The sequence below is a fragment of the Papio anubis genome, chromosome 7, assembly GCF_008728515.1.
Source record: "Papio anubis isolate 15944 chromosome 7, Panubis1.0, whole genome shotgun sequence".
Taxonomy (NCBI): Eukaryota; Metazoa; Chordata; class Mammalia; order Primates; family Cercopithecidae; genus Papio; species Papio anubis.
Window position 1 is genome coordinate 154,232,981 of NC_044982.1, and position 16,254 is coordinate 154,249,234.

The 16,254-nt window shown below is 42.8% G+C and overlaps 1 protein-coding gene across 4 annotated transcripts in view; it reads right to left on the bottom strand.

Annotated features, from left to right (window-relative positions):
• Positions 1-7,295: 7,295 nt before the first annotated feature.
• LOC101009649 (neuroendocrine protein 7B2) overlaps positions 7,296-16,254 on the bottom strand; it is a 55,291-nt gene continuing 46,332 nt past the window's right edge. For all 4 annotated transcript variants that reach the window (XM_009209840.2, XM_003900713.3, XM_009209841.2 and 1 more), the window contains exons 5-6: positions 12,694-12,747; positions 7,296-7,882 (exon numbers count right to left, since the gene is read on the bottom strand). In XM_009209840.2, coding sequence (XP_009208104.1) covers positions 7,787-7,882; positions 12,694-12,747 — 150 coding nt within the window. In that variant the 3' untranslated portion in view covers positions 7,296-7,786. The remainder of the gene's footprint in view (positions 7,883-12,693; positions 12,748-16,254) is intronic.

The following is a 16,254-nucleotide window of genomic DNA, read 5'->3' on the forward strand; positions in this document are numbered from 1 at the left end:
GTTTCCCCTTTCGTCAGTTACCAAGGATCAGGCCATATGTAGATGAATCATAAGACCATTATGCCATGTGTTCCAAGAGCCTTCCAAGTGCATTGCTGCAAGAAACGCTCAACATTTAATGTATATTGTTTTTCGATAGCTCTTTCCAAATTGCCAGTACAATTTCCATTTCTGGGAAATTACAGAGACATGTCTGGATCCAGTTCTTTTATCTTTGCATTTCCAACTGGTCTGTTTTCCTTCTTTCTTCCCATCGAATTATTATATTTTGACAGTTTTAAGACCAGCTCTTCCTTGATCTTTTCCTTCCTATAATATACTGAATTGAAATGAGCCCATTTTCCTTAGTGAGCCTTCTCTCCAAACACAAAATACTCTGAAGTTCAGATTCTCCTTCTGTGAGTGGGTTAACATCACACAAAGTTTGTGGTTTCATCCATCATAAACAAGAGTGTTTTAAATGAACTCTGTTTCTTGTCTCCCAAGAATCACAGAAAGGTTGAGGGAAAGTGAAATAAATTTTCAGAAAGAAAAGTTACTTATTAAAAATAGCAGTGATAAAAATATGTAGATTGATTTAGGAGGAAGAATTTGTAAATTGTTTTAACTTAAAAGGAAACGCTCTTGCAGGCATTCACAATGAATCAGGGGGAAACACTTTGGCTTCTTCAAAAAGCTGTTTACTCTCTTTGGTGTTCACAAAACATATCCAACAAAAGCCTCTTCTCTTATGATGCGAGGGAAGAAGGCACACTGCATTTGAGAGCATCTGATCATACTTGACTCAGGAATGTTACGGGTTTTGGTTGTGTGCCCAGTTGATCTGAGCATATTAGCAAACACAGTAATAGTATTAGCTGCTGACAGGGTTTGGTATCAAACACATCCATTTGCAAAAATAGAAGAAATACCACATTCACATTTTTCAATGCTCCCCTTTACTTAAATACTGCAATGTGGTTTGAGTTGTGAATCTATTGAAGACATCTTTGATGAATCAACAGTCAAGGCATATGTAGAAAGTGATTTGGAAACAGTTCCCTGGGTTGTTGGTGGGGGAAGGGAGATAGTGTTGGGGCATCTTGCCATTCTCGTTCCTGCTTTTTCATTGCCCCCCCCCCCCCGCTTCCTAAGTCTATCTGCTGTTAAATGAAGATAACTCCCTCTCTCCTACCCCAGCCTCTCTCAGGGTATTCTGGAGTATGATAGAGTAATTGCAAAGAAATGTGACCTTCTTGGATAACTGGTACCATCTAAATACCATGCATTATTCCCCTGTCAGACACTCTAAAATAGGATGAGCCAGGCTGAAATCTTCCAAAAGCTGTGGAGGATAAATAAACTCACATTCCAACTCAAAACTCAACAACGACAAAAAAAAACAAGCATAGTGAAAAATGATAAAGATCAGCCTCCGCTGTTACCTTTTTCATTCATACCATTGTCCGTTTGGGGTCTATGTCATGGGGATGGTTCCTATGCCAATCCTAATGATAAAGCTTGAGTTTGGTTTACATCTGTGCTGTGATTATTCATCTTCTTTAAACCACTATTTCTTACTTTATCAGCCAGGAAGGTGGGAAAAAATAATCTCTAAAATTCTATAGTTTTTCACCTTTCTCCTTTGGAGCTATTATAAGATAGTAAATTGATAGTAAAACTGAGAGCGGGACAGCTGGGCTCTACTTTGAATTTTCATAGAGCTTCAGCTTACCTGGGTTTTGGCTATCCCTATATAGAAAATATATATCAGTGGTCTTCAGCGTTTTTGGCACCAGGGACTATTTTTGTGGAAGACAGTTTTTCCACAGATGGCAAGGGGCATATGGTTTTGGGATGCAACTGTTCCAACTCAGATTATCAGGCATTAGATTCTTATAAGGCGTGTACAACGTAGATCCTTCACACGGACAGTTCACAACAGGGTTTGCGCTCCTAGGAGACTCTAATGCTGCCACTGATCTGACAGGAGGGGGAGCTCAAGCGGTAATGTTCACTCGCCCGGGGCTCACTTCCTCCTCCGCTTCCTCCTGAATGGCCAGGTTCCTAACAGACCACAGACCAGTATTGGTCCATGGCCCAGGGGCTGGGAACCCCTGACGTGGTTGATACCTGACTCCTCAGGAGACAGGCTTTTGGAAGCAAACTGGAACACCAGATAGATGCACTCCCACAGATGCTGAAGTTGGAAGAGAAAGAAAAACATCTCTTTTTCTGCTGCTGCTTCTGCTATGAGAGATGGTAGCTGCAGGCAAACCCACCATTCTTGGGTCAAGACAATGACTTTGGGAGTGTCACACATCAGTGGTAGTGATGTGGTGGTGGCAGGGACACCAACCACTATTTCCTGACCTCTGGATTCCAGCTATGTGGGTGAGCTTGAACTGGTTAAGCCCAACTGTGGATCCCTGCCTCATGCTCCTCCACATCTTTAAATAATTTTGTAAGCACATAATTCCTCGCATTAAATCCCTTTCATATGGACATATCCAGAGTAAAGAGTTTGTTTCTTGCACTGAAATCTGATGAATTCTGAATTTGGAATCTAAATCGAGGTTTAACACAGGCGCTGTATTGCAGGGAATTTATCTTCACATCAATATGATAAGGTAAGTATTATCTTTCCCGTTGGTTACATGAAAGAACTAAGGTTCGGTGAGATGGAATTGTTTGCTGAAGGCCACACAATTTGAAAGTCACAGAACCCAGAGTCAAATGCAAATCTAATTACAAAGTGTCTGTATCTAACTACTCTGTTAAACAGTGACGCCATGGGATCAAGTGTGTAATAATAGTGTACAAATAGCTGAATATTTATGGTTGCAAATGTGCTTTAAACTTCATGAAGGAAGGGCCTGTATCTTATACCTCTTTGATAAGACTCCCCAGTCCCAGAATATAGCTCAGTATTTGGCACATAGAATAGATCCTTGATAAGTTACTGCTGAATGAATAAATGAATGGTATTGTGATGAGTCCTGTCAAGGAAGGTGACACCATAAATATGATGGCCACCTTGTGAGGAAGTGACTGTAGTTTCCAAATGGGCTTTATTAAGATGCTTCTTACTCCTCAGGTGTTCAGTTGCCACGGCTAAAAGCCATTACAAATATTTTTGTTTCCTGTGTATATAGTTACGGTTTCTGTTGGGAAGAACGGCTTATCAACAAGTTCTACTGGCACATAACATTCATCAAACAATAGAACATTCAGTCTATCAGGATGCACTGTTAGGTCTTTCTAACTCAGCCCATCTTAGAGCAGCTCTTTTCTAAAAGAGTCTTTCTTTTGCAACTTATAAGTTGTAAGTTTTTAAGCCCAAATTCAAGGACATGGTTCTACAAGAATCTTTGCAAACACCCTGCCTTAATTTATGGACTTCAGAAGCCGATGTGTGACACCCATAAATGTCTTAGCAACTTTCTCCATGGATTCCTCTGTGCCCATTTGGAATCAAGTTTTCTTTTACTATATAGTTATGATAATTTTCAGTGGCCCTTGCCTTCTCACAGGGCTTTCTGGCCACCAAATCTGCTATATTCTACACATTTTCTTTGAATTGCCACATTCATGTGTATTTTAGCAGGAAATTTGATCCACATGTTTCTGATTCACCTATGGTTAAGTCACCAGACAATTTTGGAAGAGCAGCCTGATGGCCAGAAAGTCTTGGTAGAGTCTCTCTTTCCCTTTAGAAACAGAAAGTTGAGTATGTGAAGTACAAGCTCCCCGAATCCTGCCAGGCCTAGGCTGTTGGTAAAAGCCAGGCTTCAGGAGGCTTCAAAAAATACTACTTTCTCAAGATATGCTCCTGGCTAGGTATGCCAATTGCCTTTGGAAATAATATCCGGGAGCACCTCGAAAGGTGATGGCCTGGATCCCTCCCTGACCCCATCTTAGGACTCTCCTACCCTCCAAGCTTGCTCCCCACTGAGTGGCCAGTGTTTCCCCAGGTTTCTCTGTTCTAACCCCCAAGACTGTTGCCACAGCACATGATACCAGTGACGGGCTGGGATATGCCTTCTGCACTGCCCAAGTGGCTATGCCATGGTCAGAGGAACACTGGTCAATGAAAACCCACAGCAGAACCCGATGCTCTGTCTGCCCACAGATCTGCCTTGATGTGGAGCAGGGCCGTCCCACACATCTGGTCTGTCTCCCTAATAAATGAATCATGCACAACCGTCATGGTATGCAGCAAATTGAGATATTTGGCAGGAACTCTGTGCCTTGACACTTCCTGAACTACCGACATTTGGGCAGTGACTCAGAAAAGAAGCGGGTAGTTCTACTGGCTGATTCTAAGACAGACTTGAAGGCCGGGTGTGGCGGCTCACGCCTGTCATCCCAGCACTTTGGGAGGCCGAGGTGGGCGGATCACAAGGTCAGGAGTTCGAGACCATCCTGCCGAACATGGTGAAACCCTGTCTCTACTAAAAGTACAGAAAAACTAGCTGGGCGTGGTAGCAGGGGCCTGTAGTCCCAGCTACTCGAGAGGCTGAGGCAGAAGAATGGCGTGAACCTGGGAGGCAGAGCTTGCAGTGAGCTGAGATCACACCACTGCATTCCAGCCTGGGAGACAGAGCAAGACTCCGTCTCAAAAAAAAAAAAAAAAAAAAAAGAAAGACTTGAGAACCATGTACACAACTTCACATCAATTTGTAAACCCCACCAAAGTGAGAGGTAATTCCACCTTTCCCTCTGTACACAGTCTAAGATGATTGACCTTTTATGACTTCTTTAAAACATTCTATTGACCAGGCACAGTGGCTCACGCCTGTAATCTCAGCACTTTGGGAGGCCGAGACGGGTGGATCACAAGGTCAGGAGATCGAGACCATCCTGGCTAACATGGTGAAACCCCGTCTCTACTAAAAAATACAAAAAACTAGCTGGGCGTGGTAGCAGGGGCCTGTAGTCCCAGCTACTCGAGAGGCTGAGGCAGAAGAATGGCGTGAACCTGGGAGGCGGAGCTTGCTGTGAGCTGAGATCGCACCACTGCCCTCCAACCTGGGCGACAGAGCAAGACTCCGTCTCAAAAAAAAAAAAAAAAAAAAATTCCATCATACTCATTCATTCAGCAGTTATTATTGCCTTTGTTAGGCTGCGTACAAGATATCAAGATAAAAAGAAAAATGAGACAGAGCCTATGGCTTCAAGGAGCTTATAACCCAGTTGAATGAGGCATACACATAATAAGTAAACAAGTATTGGGTATGCTAAATTAAGTTTAGCCCAAAGCTGCCTCCTTACATAGTGTAAGCTCGGCCTAAAGTTTTCTCTGTACATAGCAAACTGTAACCTAACTGGATGTGTAAACAGGCTGTAACCTACTCTTATGCCAAACACTGAGATTCGGCCAAAGGTGGCCAACTGTTCAAATCATGTCCAGATAAGGCAAACGCTGAAATGTAACCAATCCAGCTGTTTCTGTCCCTCACTTTTGTTTTGTATACCTTACTTTTCTTTTTCTGTCCATCGGGTTTTTTCAACCACATGGCAGTGCAGAGTCTCTCTGAACCTATTTTCCAAATTGTTCTTTGCTCAACTAAAGTCTGTTCAATTTAATTTGTCTAAGGTTTCTCTTTTAACAGGTGGTAGAGCAGGCTCTGTATATAGAGTAATTCTTATCATTACACCCTCTTACAGGGACTATATGAAAGGAGGCGTGAGGTCCCATAGGAAGACAAAAAGGGGTCATGAGAGAGAAGTAGCTGGGATTACAGGCATACGCCACCACACCTGACTAATTTTGCATTTTTAGTGGAGACAGGGTTTCTCCATATTGGTCAGGCGGGTCTCGAACTCTCAACCTCAGGTGATCCGCCTGCCTCAGCCTCCCAAAGTCCTGGGATTACAGGCATGAGGCACCACACCCGGATTCCAGGCCAGTTTTTACCATGATCTACTCTTACTTTTTAACCATCAACTGTGGTTCTGTTGTTGAAATTTTCAAATACATACAAACACAGAAATAAGAAGTGCAAGCCGGGTGTGGGGGCTCATGCCTGTAATCCCAGCACTTTGGGAGGCCGAGGTGGGTGGATCACTTGAGATCAGGATCGTTTGAGAGCATCCTGGCCGAGATGATGACACCAAGTCGCTACTAAAAATACAAAAATTAGCACGGCATGATGGTGGGTACCTGTAATCCCAGCTACTCCGGAGGCTGAGGCAGGAGAATCGCTTGAACCTGGGAGGTGGAGGTTGCGGTAAGCTGAGATCACGCCACTGCACTCCAGCCTGGGTGACACAGCAAGACTCTGTCTCCAAAAAAAAAAAAAAAAAAAAGAAATAAGAAATAAGAAGGACAATTAACTCCCAAGTACCCTTGACCTAGCTTCAGCAGTTATCAGTGTATGGCCAGTCTTGATTATCTTGATTATCTATATCCCCATTCCCTCCCGGCCCTCTACCTCATCACTACCACTGGATTAATTTAAAGCAAATCCAAGATATCATATCATTTCATCTGTAAATAATTCAATATTGCCGGGCGCAGTGGCTCACGCCTGTAATCCCAACACTTTGGGAGGCTGAGGTGGGCGAATCACAAGGTCAGGAGATCGAGACCATCCTGGCTAAAACAGTGAAACCCTGTCTTTACTAAAAATACATAAAAAATTAGCCGGGCATGGTGGCGGGCGCCTGTAATCCCAGCTACTCTGGAGGTTGAGGCGGGAGAATGGTGTGAACCTGGGAGGCGGAGCTTGCAGTGAGCTGAGATCGTGCCACTGCACTCCAGCCTGGGCAACAGAGCGAGACTCCATCTCAAAAAAAAAAAAAAAATAATAATAATAATAATTCAGTATTTATCCCTAAGAGATAAGGGCTCTTTTAAAAAAATAGCCATAATATAAATACTATGTAACATTTAAATCATACCAAAATATTCAGTCACTACTCAAACTTCCCTGATTGTCTGATCAATACTTTTCTTGATTTGATTTGAGTCAGGATGCACATAAGACCCACACACATTGTATTTGGCTCATGTCTCTTAAGCCTTTTAAAATCTATGACAGTACCCCAGCACTTTTCCCTCCTCCCATTTATTTGTTGGAAAAAGCTAGGCTACTTATCCCATAGAGTCTCTTCACACTGGATTTTGCCGACGATTCCCAATGGTGTGTTGAATGCATCTCAGTTCTGCCATCTGTAAAATGGGGATAACACCAGACCCATTAAGTTCACAGTATTATTGTTAGGGTCATATGCTATCATGTATGTAGATCAGGCTGTTCTATTACACAAAGAAATTGTTCTTTATCATGCTTTAAAAAGAAAACTTCATATGCCAATGCTTGAATACATGTTTATTAAGACGCAGCCAAGTGAAATGTGTCAGCTCCTCCTCTTGAGTACAGCCTTCTTTATTGGTGTATAACAATGCCCAAGGGCTGGATGAACTTCATAATTAAAATCGAATGCCAGCTTTTTACAGACTTGGCCAACATAGTACGACCTCAGACACCATTTTAAACTGCAAGAAATCTGAGCCTTTCATAGTCTTGCTTTTTATTGTTGACATTCACATTTTAATTTTTTTATGATCATTGCAGATTCACATTTTAAAAACCCAAAAAACAAAAAAGCTCTTATTCTAATTTAGCAGAAAGCAGAGTCATCGGTGTGAAGACAATACACTATCAACATACAACTGCTTTGTATCCATAATTATCTATGTAAGAAACATGCTGTCATTCCCAGGGGCTCCATTAACACGTGCACATAAGCCATGCTGAGGCCTAACAGGTAATGTGGGTTTTCATCCAGCATCTTCTCTTTACTCTGGGTCCTTATCCTCATCTGAAAAATGGGGGACAGACTTCTTTGCCACAACATTATCCAGTCTCTGTCCTTGTAGATATGGATTGACACTCTGAAAAACGAACAAACAAACAAACAAAAACCACGTGGTTTGGTGTTATATGTGAACATCGGATACAGACAGCTCAGAAAAGAAATGAACAAGAATTGTTTCTGGCCTATTGGGTTAACAACAATGTACCAGTGGCACCTACCAACCACCAAACAACTACTCCAGTGTATGAATTACTACCTCAGTGTCCTATGAAACATTTTCTGACTGATAGACAGCTCTAATTGTGTTTTTCACACAACTATATAGCCCTTTATCAGATGCAATGTGCTCTTTTTAAAAATTAGTATTTTTGGCACAAAGATTTGGGGTAAACCAGCTCATAAGTCCTTGCTACTAAGTTAGGGACCAAGACCCATAAGAAAGATAATTATTATTCTATGGCCCTATTTAGGTAGGAGGGGGAATCTGAAATGCATTAAATTATATTTTGCATGAAAAATGTTCTAAAGAAGAAGAGTAGGGCCAAGTGGGAATTAGCATCTGAAGACTGGTCCCAGATCATCCTGCTGCTGGGATTGAATCTTCCTTGCTAGTATTTTACTGAGGAGAATTCATTAGGGGCTCAAGCGATCATTGCCACCTTCCTTCAGTCAAATTCAAAAACTGAAGCAAAAAAGGAAGCTTCCTGAAAGGGCTGGAAGGCTCCTTTGTTTTTGACTGAAGACTCCGTACTCTGAAATCGCTTTCATGTGTTGATATTCTTAATGAGTAAATATTTCTCCATTCCTTCTCTAATACATATCTATTTTTTGAGGTTTGGATTTGAACTAGTCATTGAAACTTTACAAAATAGTATTTAACAAGCAGGAAAAAAATTCAGAAGATTTGGAAGATGTTTGTTCATTGAAGTTGCCTTCCAATAATGGAACAAAAATATAAGAAAGAAGCTGTAGCCAGGCGCAGTGACTCATGCCTGTAATCCCAGCACTTTGGGAGGCCGAGGCGGGCAGATCACAAGGTCAGGAGATCAAGACCATCCTGGCTAACATGGTGAAACCCCGTCTCTACTAAAAATACAAAAAAATTAGCCGGGCATGGTGGCGGGTGCCTGTAGTCCCAGCTACTCGGGAGGCTGAGGCAGGAGAATGGTGTGAACCCGGGAGGCGGAGCTTGCAGTGAGCCGAGATTGAGATCGCGCCACTGCACTGTAGCCTGGGTGACAGAGCAAGACTCCACCTCAAAAAAAAAAAAAAAAAAAAAAGCTGTAGTTACAAACAATCAGCAATTGAGCAGCAACCTGTTGCATGCTCAATCCCCACGTACGAATGAATGGAGGCTGTTCACAGGGGAGCTCTCTGGTCCATGACATGGCCTGCCACGACTCTTGAAAGGTGAACAGACATTCTTCAAAAGAAAAGGAATGAAACCTGAGTTTAGCATTTACAAATGTTCTTTCACATTCTGACTGCTAAACACATGGATCGTGAAAGGTCCGACTCCCTCTGCAAAGACGCATCACAAAGTAGGTGAGAATTACAAAGTGAGCAATGTCCTCAGACATTTGAAAAGTGACATGTCACAAGACAACACCTTGCTGAGAATTCATCTTAGAAATATTTAAAATAATAAAAATTCCTTTTATCAATTACAGTGGTTTGGCCTACCCCAGGGGATCATATCAGAATCTTTGGGTAAGTGGAGCAAGTGTGGACTGAAAAAGTATATTCAGTATCACAAACATTTTGTTTAGTAATATCTATTCCAAAAATTCTAATATGTTAAAGGAGGACATGAGAGCTTCAAGTTTATCAAATATGAGATTAAAAAGTTCATAAGCTGTTTAAGTAAGATAAATAGTACAGCTCAAATATTAACAAGAAACAGCTTAAGAGTTTAAAAGTTCATAGTCATTTAAAAGTAGATTGACCTTTTATTTGTGAAGCAATGAGGAATTCAGTTGGATTTGGGTGAGTACATAAAGTTGCACAAAACCATATGGGGCTTGGTTGCAACTTTGAGGAGAATCTCTCTCTCATGGGACAAGTCCTGCCCAGACCCACAATATGCAAAGGTTGGAGGGGAGGGTAAAAATTAATGAGGAAGTAAAAAGAGGAATCACGTGAACTTTTTTGATAAATATTTAACTGAGTATTGAATCCAGTACTTAGGAATAATAATAATGAGCTTTGGGTTTGTTTTGTTTTCGTTTTTTTTGTTTTGTTTTGAGAGTCTCACTCCATCACCCAAGCTGGAGTGCAGTGGCATGATCTCGTCTCACTGCAGCCTCCACCTCCCAGGTTCAAATGATTCTCCTGGCCTCAGCCTCCCGAGTACCTGAGATTACAGGAGGGCGCCACCATGCCTGGCTAGTTTTTGTATTTTTAGTAGAGACGGGGTTTCGTGTTGACCAGGCTGGTCTTGAACTACTGACCTCAGGTGATCTACCTGCTTCAGCCTCCCAAAGTGCTGGGATTACAGGCGTGAGCCACTGCGCCCAGCTGAGCCTTGGCTTTAATTGTGCTCTGAAAAACTCAGGGCACTTCTGTATTTATCTTCTCTCACTTGGGCAAGAGACTGGGTCGGGCACACAGAAACCATGATTCCCATTTCAAAACTGGAAGAACCACTGGGATTGGATCTTTGCTTACGATGTCCTCTGGAAACTCACAGCAGATGCTGAGTTTCGTTGGAAGAAGACTTCATTGTTCAAAAAAGAAAGCTTATAGTTTCTTTATATTGATTCATGCACTGGGGGTGGTGTGGGGGCAGTGTTAAGGTCTTCAATCAAGATGGGAACAGTATCTGAGACCTGATGATGGGCAGGACCAACTTGCTTCCTTATCAATCCAGAAAGGCCCATGGTTTATGGCATGAGAATGGGTCTTCGTAGATGCCCAAGAATAGGAAGAATTTGATATCTCTGGGTCAAAGTGACCCTTCTTTTCCGAAATTCTAAGCCTTTCCTATGTGGAGGAAATTGAGGCTAAAGTAAAATCCTTTATAACATGCGTCTTAGCCAGTATGCTGAGTTTTGGTAATCACTAGTCTCATGGAAAAATGACCTAAGTCATGCCCCATGGTCATTCACTGAGTCAGGGCAGAAGGAATGGTGGGCCAGGAAGTAGAGACAATTAAAGCTTCAAGCTAACTTATTCATTTGAAGTCAGTCATTGCTCTTATTGGGAAATGTTCTTGCTGTGTTGCAGGGAGATATTCAAGCCATGTTACTGGTAAATTATGTGTATTTCGAGCTCCTAGAATGGAATTTCTTGATACTCCCTCAAGACCACATTATACCCTTTGGACCCTTTCCGTCACCATCTGCTATTGGAAGCTGTAATCACCAAGAAAAACTCTTAATAACTCTGTTAACTCTCCTCAAAAGAGATTTGTTTCCAGAGGTAAAAATGTTCTACTTCTTGCATAGAAAATTGCTGTATGTCTTCTGTGTTTTGTCAGGCAGCACAGGGGCTTGGAACCTTCTGTTGTGGGGGCCTGAGGACTGATGCTGAGGCCAGAAAATCCACACCTCTTAACACTCGCTCTGACTATATTTGGCAAAACCCTTCAGAATGGCCACAATTACCATTGCCCAGATTCCCAAATTTTGAGAGGATCCAGGCACTTGCTCTTCTGAATAAATAGTCAGTGGCTTTGAGTACGTGCTTAGGTTTGTATGTTTTAACTAAAAGGGTCGCTATCTCATAGCATTTTACCATGTAACGGTGGCGCTGTTTTCCTCCCACCTTCATCTGATCAAAAAAGAGGCAGGTGGCCAGGCCCTTGACTAGTAAGGTACCAGTGGATTAGCAGAATGGACCTTGATCACTAATTAAGTCTTGATGCTATAAAATACCCCTGGAAAGCCAAAGCAAATGTGACATTGAGTTTTATGTGAGGCAACACTGTATATGAAGCAGCTAAATGTGGAGTACCTAGACCAAGTTCCTACCTTGGGCAGCCCTGGGATGGTTAAAAACTAAGCCTGCAGCAAATTCAACAGACAGCAAACAAATATTCTAGATCTAGTAGATTTTACATCAGTCTGGCTAGGCCAAGAAAAAAAGATATATAGGAGAAATTAGGTTTGTTCATCTCATCGGTTGCTCCCAAATTCCTTCAAAATTATTTTCTGGAGCAGGAGTTTAGCACTTCCCTGTTTCTGTCCTGTGTTTGTTTTTTTTTTTCTTTTTGAGACGGAGTCTTGCTCTGTCACCCAGGCTGGAGTGCAGTGGCCGGATCTCAGCTCACTGCAAGCTCCGCCTCCCGGGTTTACGCCATTCTCCTGCCTCAGCCTCCCGAGTAGCTGGGACTACAGGCGCCCGACACCACACCCGGCTAATTTTTTGTATTTTTAGTAGAGACGGGGTTTCACCGTGTTAGCCAGGATGGTCTCGATCTCCTGACCTCGTGATCTGCCTGCCTCGGCCTCCCAAAGGCTGGGATTACAGGCGTGAGCCACCGTGCCTGTCCTGTCCTGTGTTTTTTATAGAATTGATGTAGATGTGTGATCAGTTTTCCCCACTGGCCTACAGACCCTGGGAGGGCAGACAGACCCTCATGTCCCCCCAGATATGTCCCACACTGATGGGGGAAGCAATACACATTTCCTGAACGGAAATGGAGTTAACAGAATCACCACAAACTAGGTGTTCCACTAAAAATCATCTGCTAAAGCTTGGGGAAGCCATCGCAGAAACCAAGGACAGACTTTCTGGGTGTGGCCCTCGTCACACGGACCAGTGTTTCTCAGGACTACACAAGGGAGGATTCTGTGACTTCCCAGCAAGCGAGGGTTTCAGCCTGTTCACTGCCCCACTCAGAAAGCTCCAAGCATCCCAGCAACAACCCAGCCAGCCGCGTATTACCCTCCGCTTTCGTCTCTCTCCTCCCTTCATCTTCTCATAAAGGAGTTTCTTGTTCTAGAATGGGGAGAAAAGAAAACAAAAATGCAGAAGTATGGATCAAATTTGGTGAATGTCTATTTTAAAAGCAATACTTGGTGTGTCCCCTAGATATTTGCATACACATATTTTGGAAACAAAACTAGATGAAAGGAATGTCGTGTCAGAAAGATAGACCACAAGAGAAAAGCTGGTGGTGGTTCAGCTTTTAATAAAGTCCTCTGCAATGCCCTGAGGCACTCCAGTGTCATCAACAATCACATAAACAGGGAAATACGACATTTTAAAACATGAGGGGTGCTGGAAACCCGTCTCCTCACTTTGAACAGCCTTTGTTTAAAACAAATAATTTTATCTCATGTATTTTTCTATCTAACTCTCTTTTTATAAACTGTACACATAAACCGCTCTCTGGAGTGGTGTCTGACTATTACCAACAATCCCTCGTGTAAATAAATGAGACATTCTGACTTCTGCAACCATTTCGTCTGTGGCGTAAGTCAGTGCCCCCAGTCAAGACAATTGGAAAACCATTTGGTCTGTAACATTTTTAATAGAGTGAACCTTTTAAAAACTGCCAAAAAACTTCTTGGCAGAAAGGAAAGTTATTTGGGTTGGGGGGCAGGGCTCTGTTACCACAGTTTGTGTAAGTGTTTCCACATATTGCTGTATTTCAAACACATAGTGGGCTTAAATGAGCTCTAGAATATCAGACACATGCTCAACAGATTTCCCTTCTATTGAGATTATAAAAGACAGAACGCTTAACCTGAAGGCAGAAAGGGAGAAGGGGATTTGGGGCGGGGGGCTTTACTTGTGTTGTTTTATTTATTTGATTTTTTTATCTGGAGGAAAATAATGTATAAAAGAGGTGATTCATTTTGTTCTAAATAAAATACCCTGACATTAAGATAAAAAAAAAAAGACAACGATAGAGTTCTGGTAAGAAACAAGTTTATACAATATGTATCCTCTGAGCTGTCCACTTATAAAGATTTATTTTTAGTGGTAGATTTGGAATTGAAAATGACCAATGCCAAGAATGAGCTTCATCATTTTTCACATTCATTAAAATCTACCCCACCTGCAATTTACAATGCATATCTCTTGCCCAACCTCAACTATGCAGGGAGGCGGTGCCAGAGTGAAGGAGCTTCTACTGCTAAAAACGCCAGTGCTGGCTGCGGCCTCTATATCCTGCTTACTTGGGGAATGAATCAATTTAATATCAGAAAGGAGAAAAGGCAGACTTGCAGATCATTTTCTTGAGCAATGAGGATATTGTTGTGAGGCTCATTCTCTACAGTCTGTGGTTGCCCTTCTGTGAATGTAAAAACTCCTGAGGCAGAGAATGTCCGAAGAGCTGGTGTTAGAGCTGGGAAGGGCGGGAAGGGGTGAGGACAAGGGCTTCTTCATGTGCACCATTGTTTTCAGCTGCCTGAGCTGGATGGGGTGTGGAAGAACCTGAGAGCTACTACCATGGGGTGGGACTGTCAGCCAGCCCTGGCAGAGCTCCACTGTGCCATCAGCCAGGTAAAGGCAGCATCATTTCATTATTTAGGAGATCCTGGGGCAGGTCATACCCATAAGAGTCTTCATTCAAAAAGAAATACAAAAGGCCTGGCTAATCTAACTCTCAAAGATGGTTCCCGTGTCTCCTTAAGAGCTAGGGTTAGGGCCGGGCGCGGTGGCTCAAGCCTGTAATCCCAGCACTTTGGGAGGCCGAGACGGGCGGATCACGAGGTCAGGAGATCGAGACCATCCTGGCTAACACAGTGAAACCCCGTCTCTACTAAAAAATACAAAAAACTAGCCGGGCGAGGTGGCGGGCGCCTGTAGTCCCAGCTACTCGGGAGGCTGAGGCAGGAGAATGGCGGGAACCCGGGGGGCGGAGCTTGCAGTGAGCTGAGATCCGGCCACTGCACCCCCGCCCGGGAAACCGAGCCCGCCTCCAACACAACAAAAAAAAAAAAAAAAAAAAAAGAGCTAGGGTTAGGATTAGCAGGATAATGCTTCCCTACCCCTGCATGAAAGTGTCTGGGACATTCTTAATTAGCCCCGTTATTGTATGGACTTGAAGGCATTGCAGGTATGGTATGGGTAAGAGAAGCATACAAATGGAAAGAAAAGAAATCAGCTCTCTCTCCTCACACCCATTCCTTGTTGATTCCTTGGGGAGTGGTGAGCCTGTTTTCCATGTGAGTAGCAGGTTCAAGTTCATTAAAAGGGCTTTCCATGGTGCCATCAAGATTTTGGACAACTGTCCAGATCCTGGTTTCCAATTACTCTCCTAAATAGAACCAGGGGGCTTCCTGGAGAAACGTCTAATTCCAGGGCTAGGAAGGAAAGTACAAGGATGGGTGAAGATGAAATATCTAATTAGGTCAAAAAGTAAAGAAGTGCTCCAAAAAATGATGGGGTCTTGTCAAAAGGAAAGAAAAGCCAGCTTGAGGAGACTCCCACTGGCCAAATTTTGGACAGTTAGAACACCAAAATACATAATAATATGCATTATGGAATCCACGAATCCATACTTATACTATATAAATAAACACATTTATAAATAAATAAATAGAGAAGCAGGGGAAACTCTTGCTTAGAATAGAATGTCAACTAGTAAATGCAGAAAGAATAGTGGAGTAAGAAAATCATCATTTTGAAGCTATCATCGTTATCATTGAATCTGGTAGGCATCATCAGTGGATGTTACGTTTGTTGGTTAAAAGTCGAACGGGGAGCAGAATATTTACACAGCCCCAAAGCGTCTTCTCACAGATTAACTATTAATTTCTAAGGGAATTTTACACCAGAGAAACCTGGAGGGCAGGACTTTAACAAATTGAACAAAGTTAACATTGCCAGCCAAGAGACAGACTGACATCATGTGCTTCCTGATGTAAAGTACTAAGTAGGACATAAAATACGAAGCAGGTCTAATCACATGGAAAAACCTGAGTCAAATCCACACTGAAGAGCATTCAACTCATCAAACATGTTAAGGTCAGGAATGACAAAGCAAGTCAGGGAGGGGCCTGGTCCCTCATATCTCTGTGGCTCAGGCACTGGCTGTGATCAGCTGCTGATGAAAAGGTGTGAAAACATTTGGAAAGGAGAAAGATTTGCTGTTTGAGACAACTTTTTCATAAGTAAGTAACACTCAGCAGTTAATGTGTAAAGGGGGAGTGGGTAGCCGGCATGCACAGTAGCCAGCCTTTGGTGTGGTCACCACTGGTGTAGTCACACCCACTGTCTGGAAGGCAGCCAGCCCTCGATAGGACTCCATAGGATTACCACACAGGACACATGAGGAGCAATGAGCCATGAAAAGGTAGGGAACGTATCCAGCTTGTAAAGTACTCTGGAGTCAGATGATGGGGTTCAAATCCCAGCTCTGCAGGCTGAGCAGTCTCCTCAGCTCTCCAAGCCTGCATTTTCTCATCTGGAAAGTGAGAATGACAAGGATGGCCGGATGGGATAAGATGACTGATTACTTAGAAAGGTGTCTGGCATATAGTATGTGCTCAA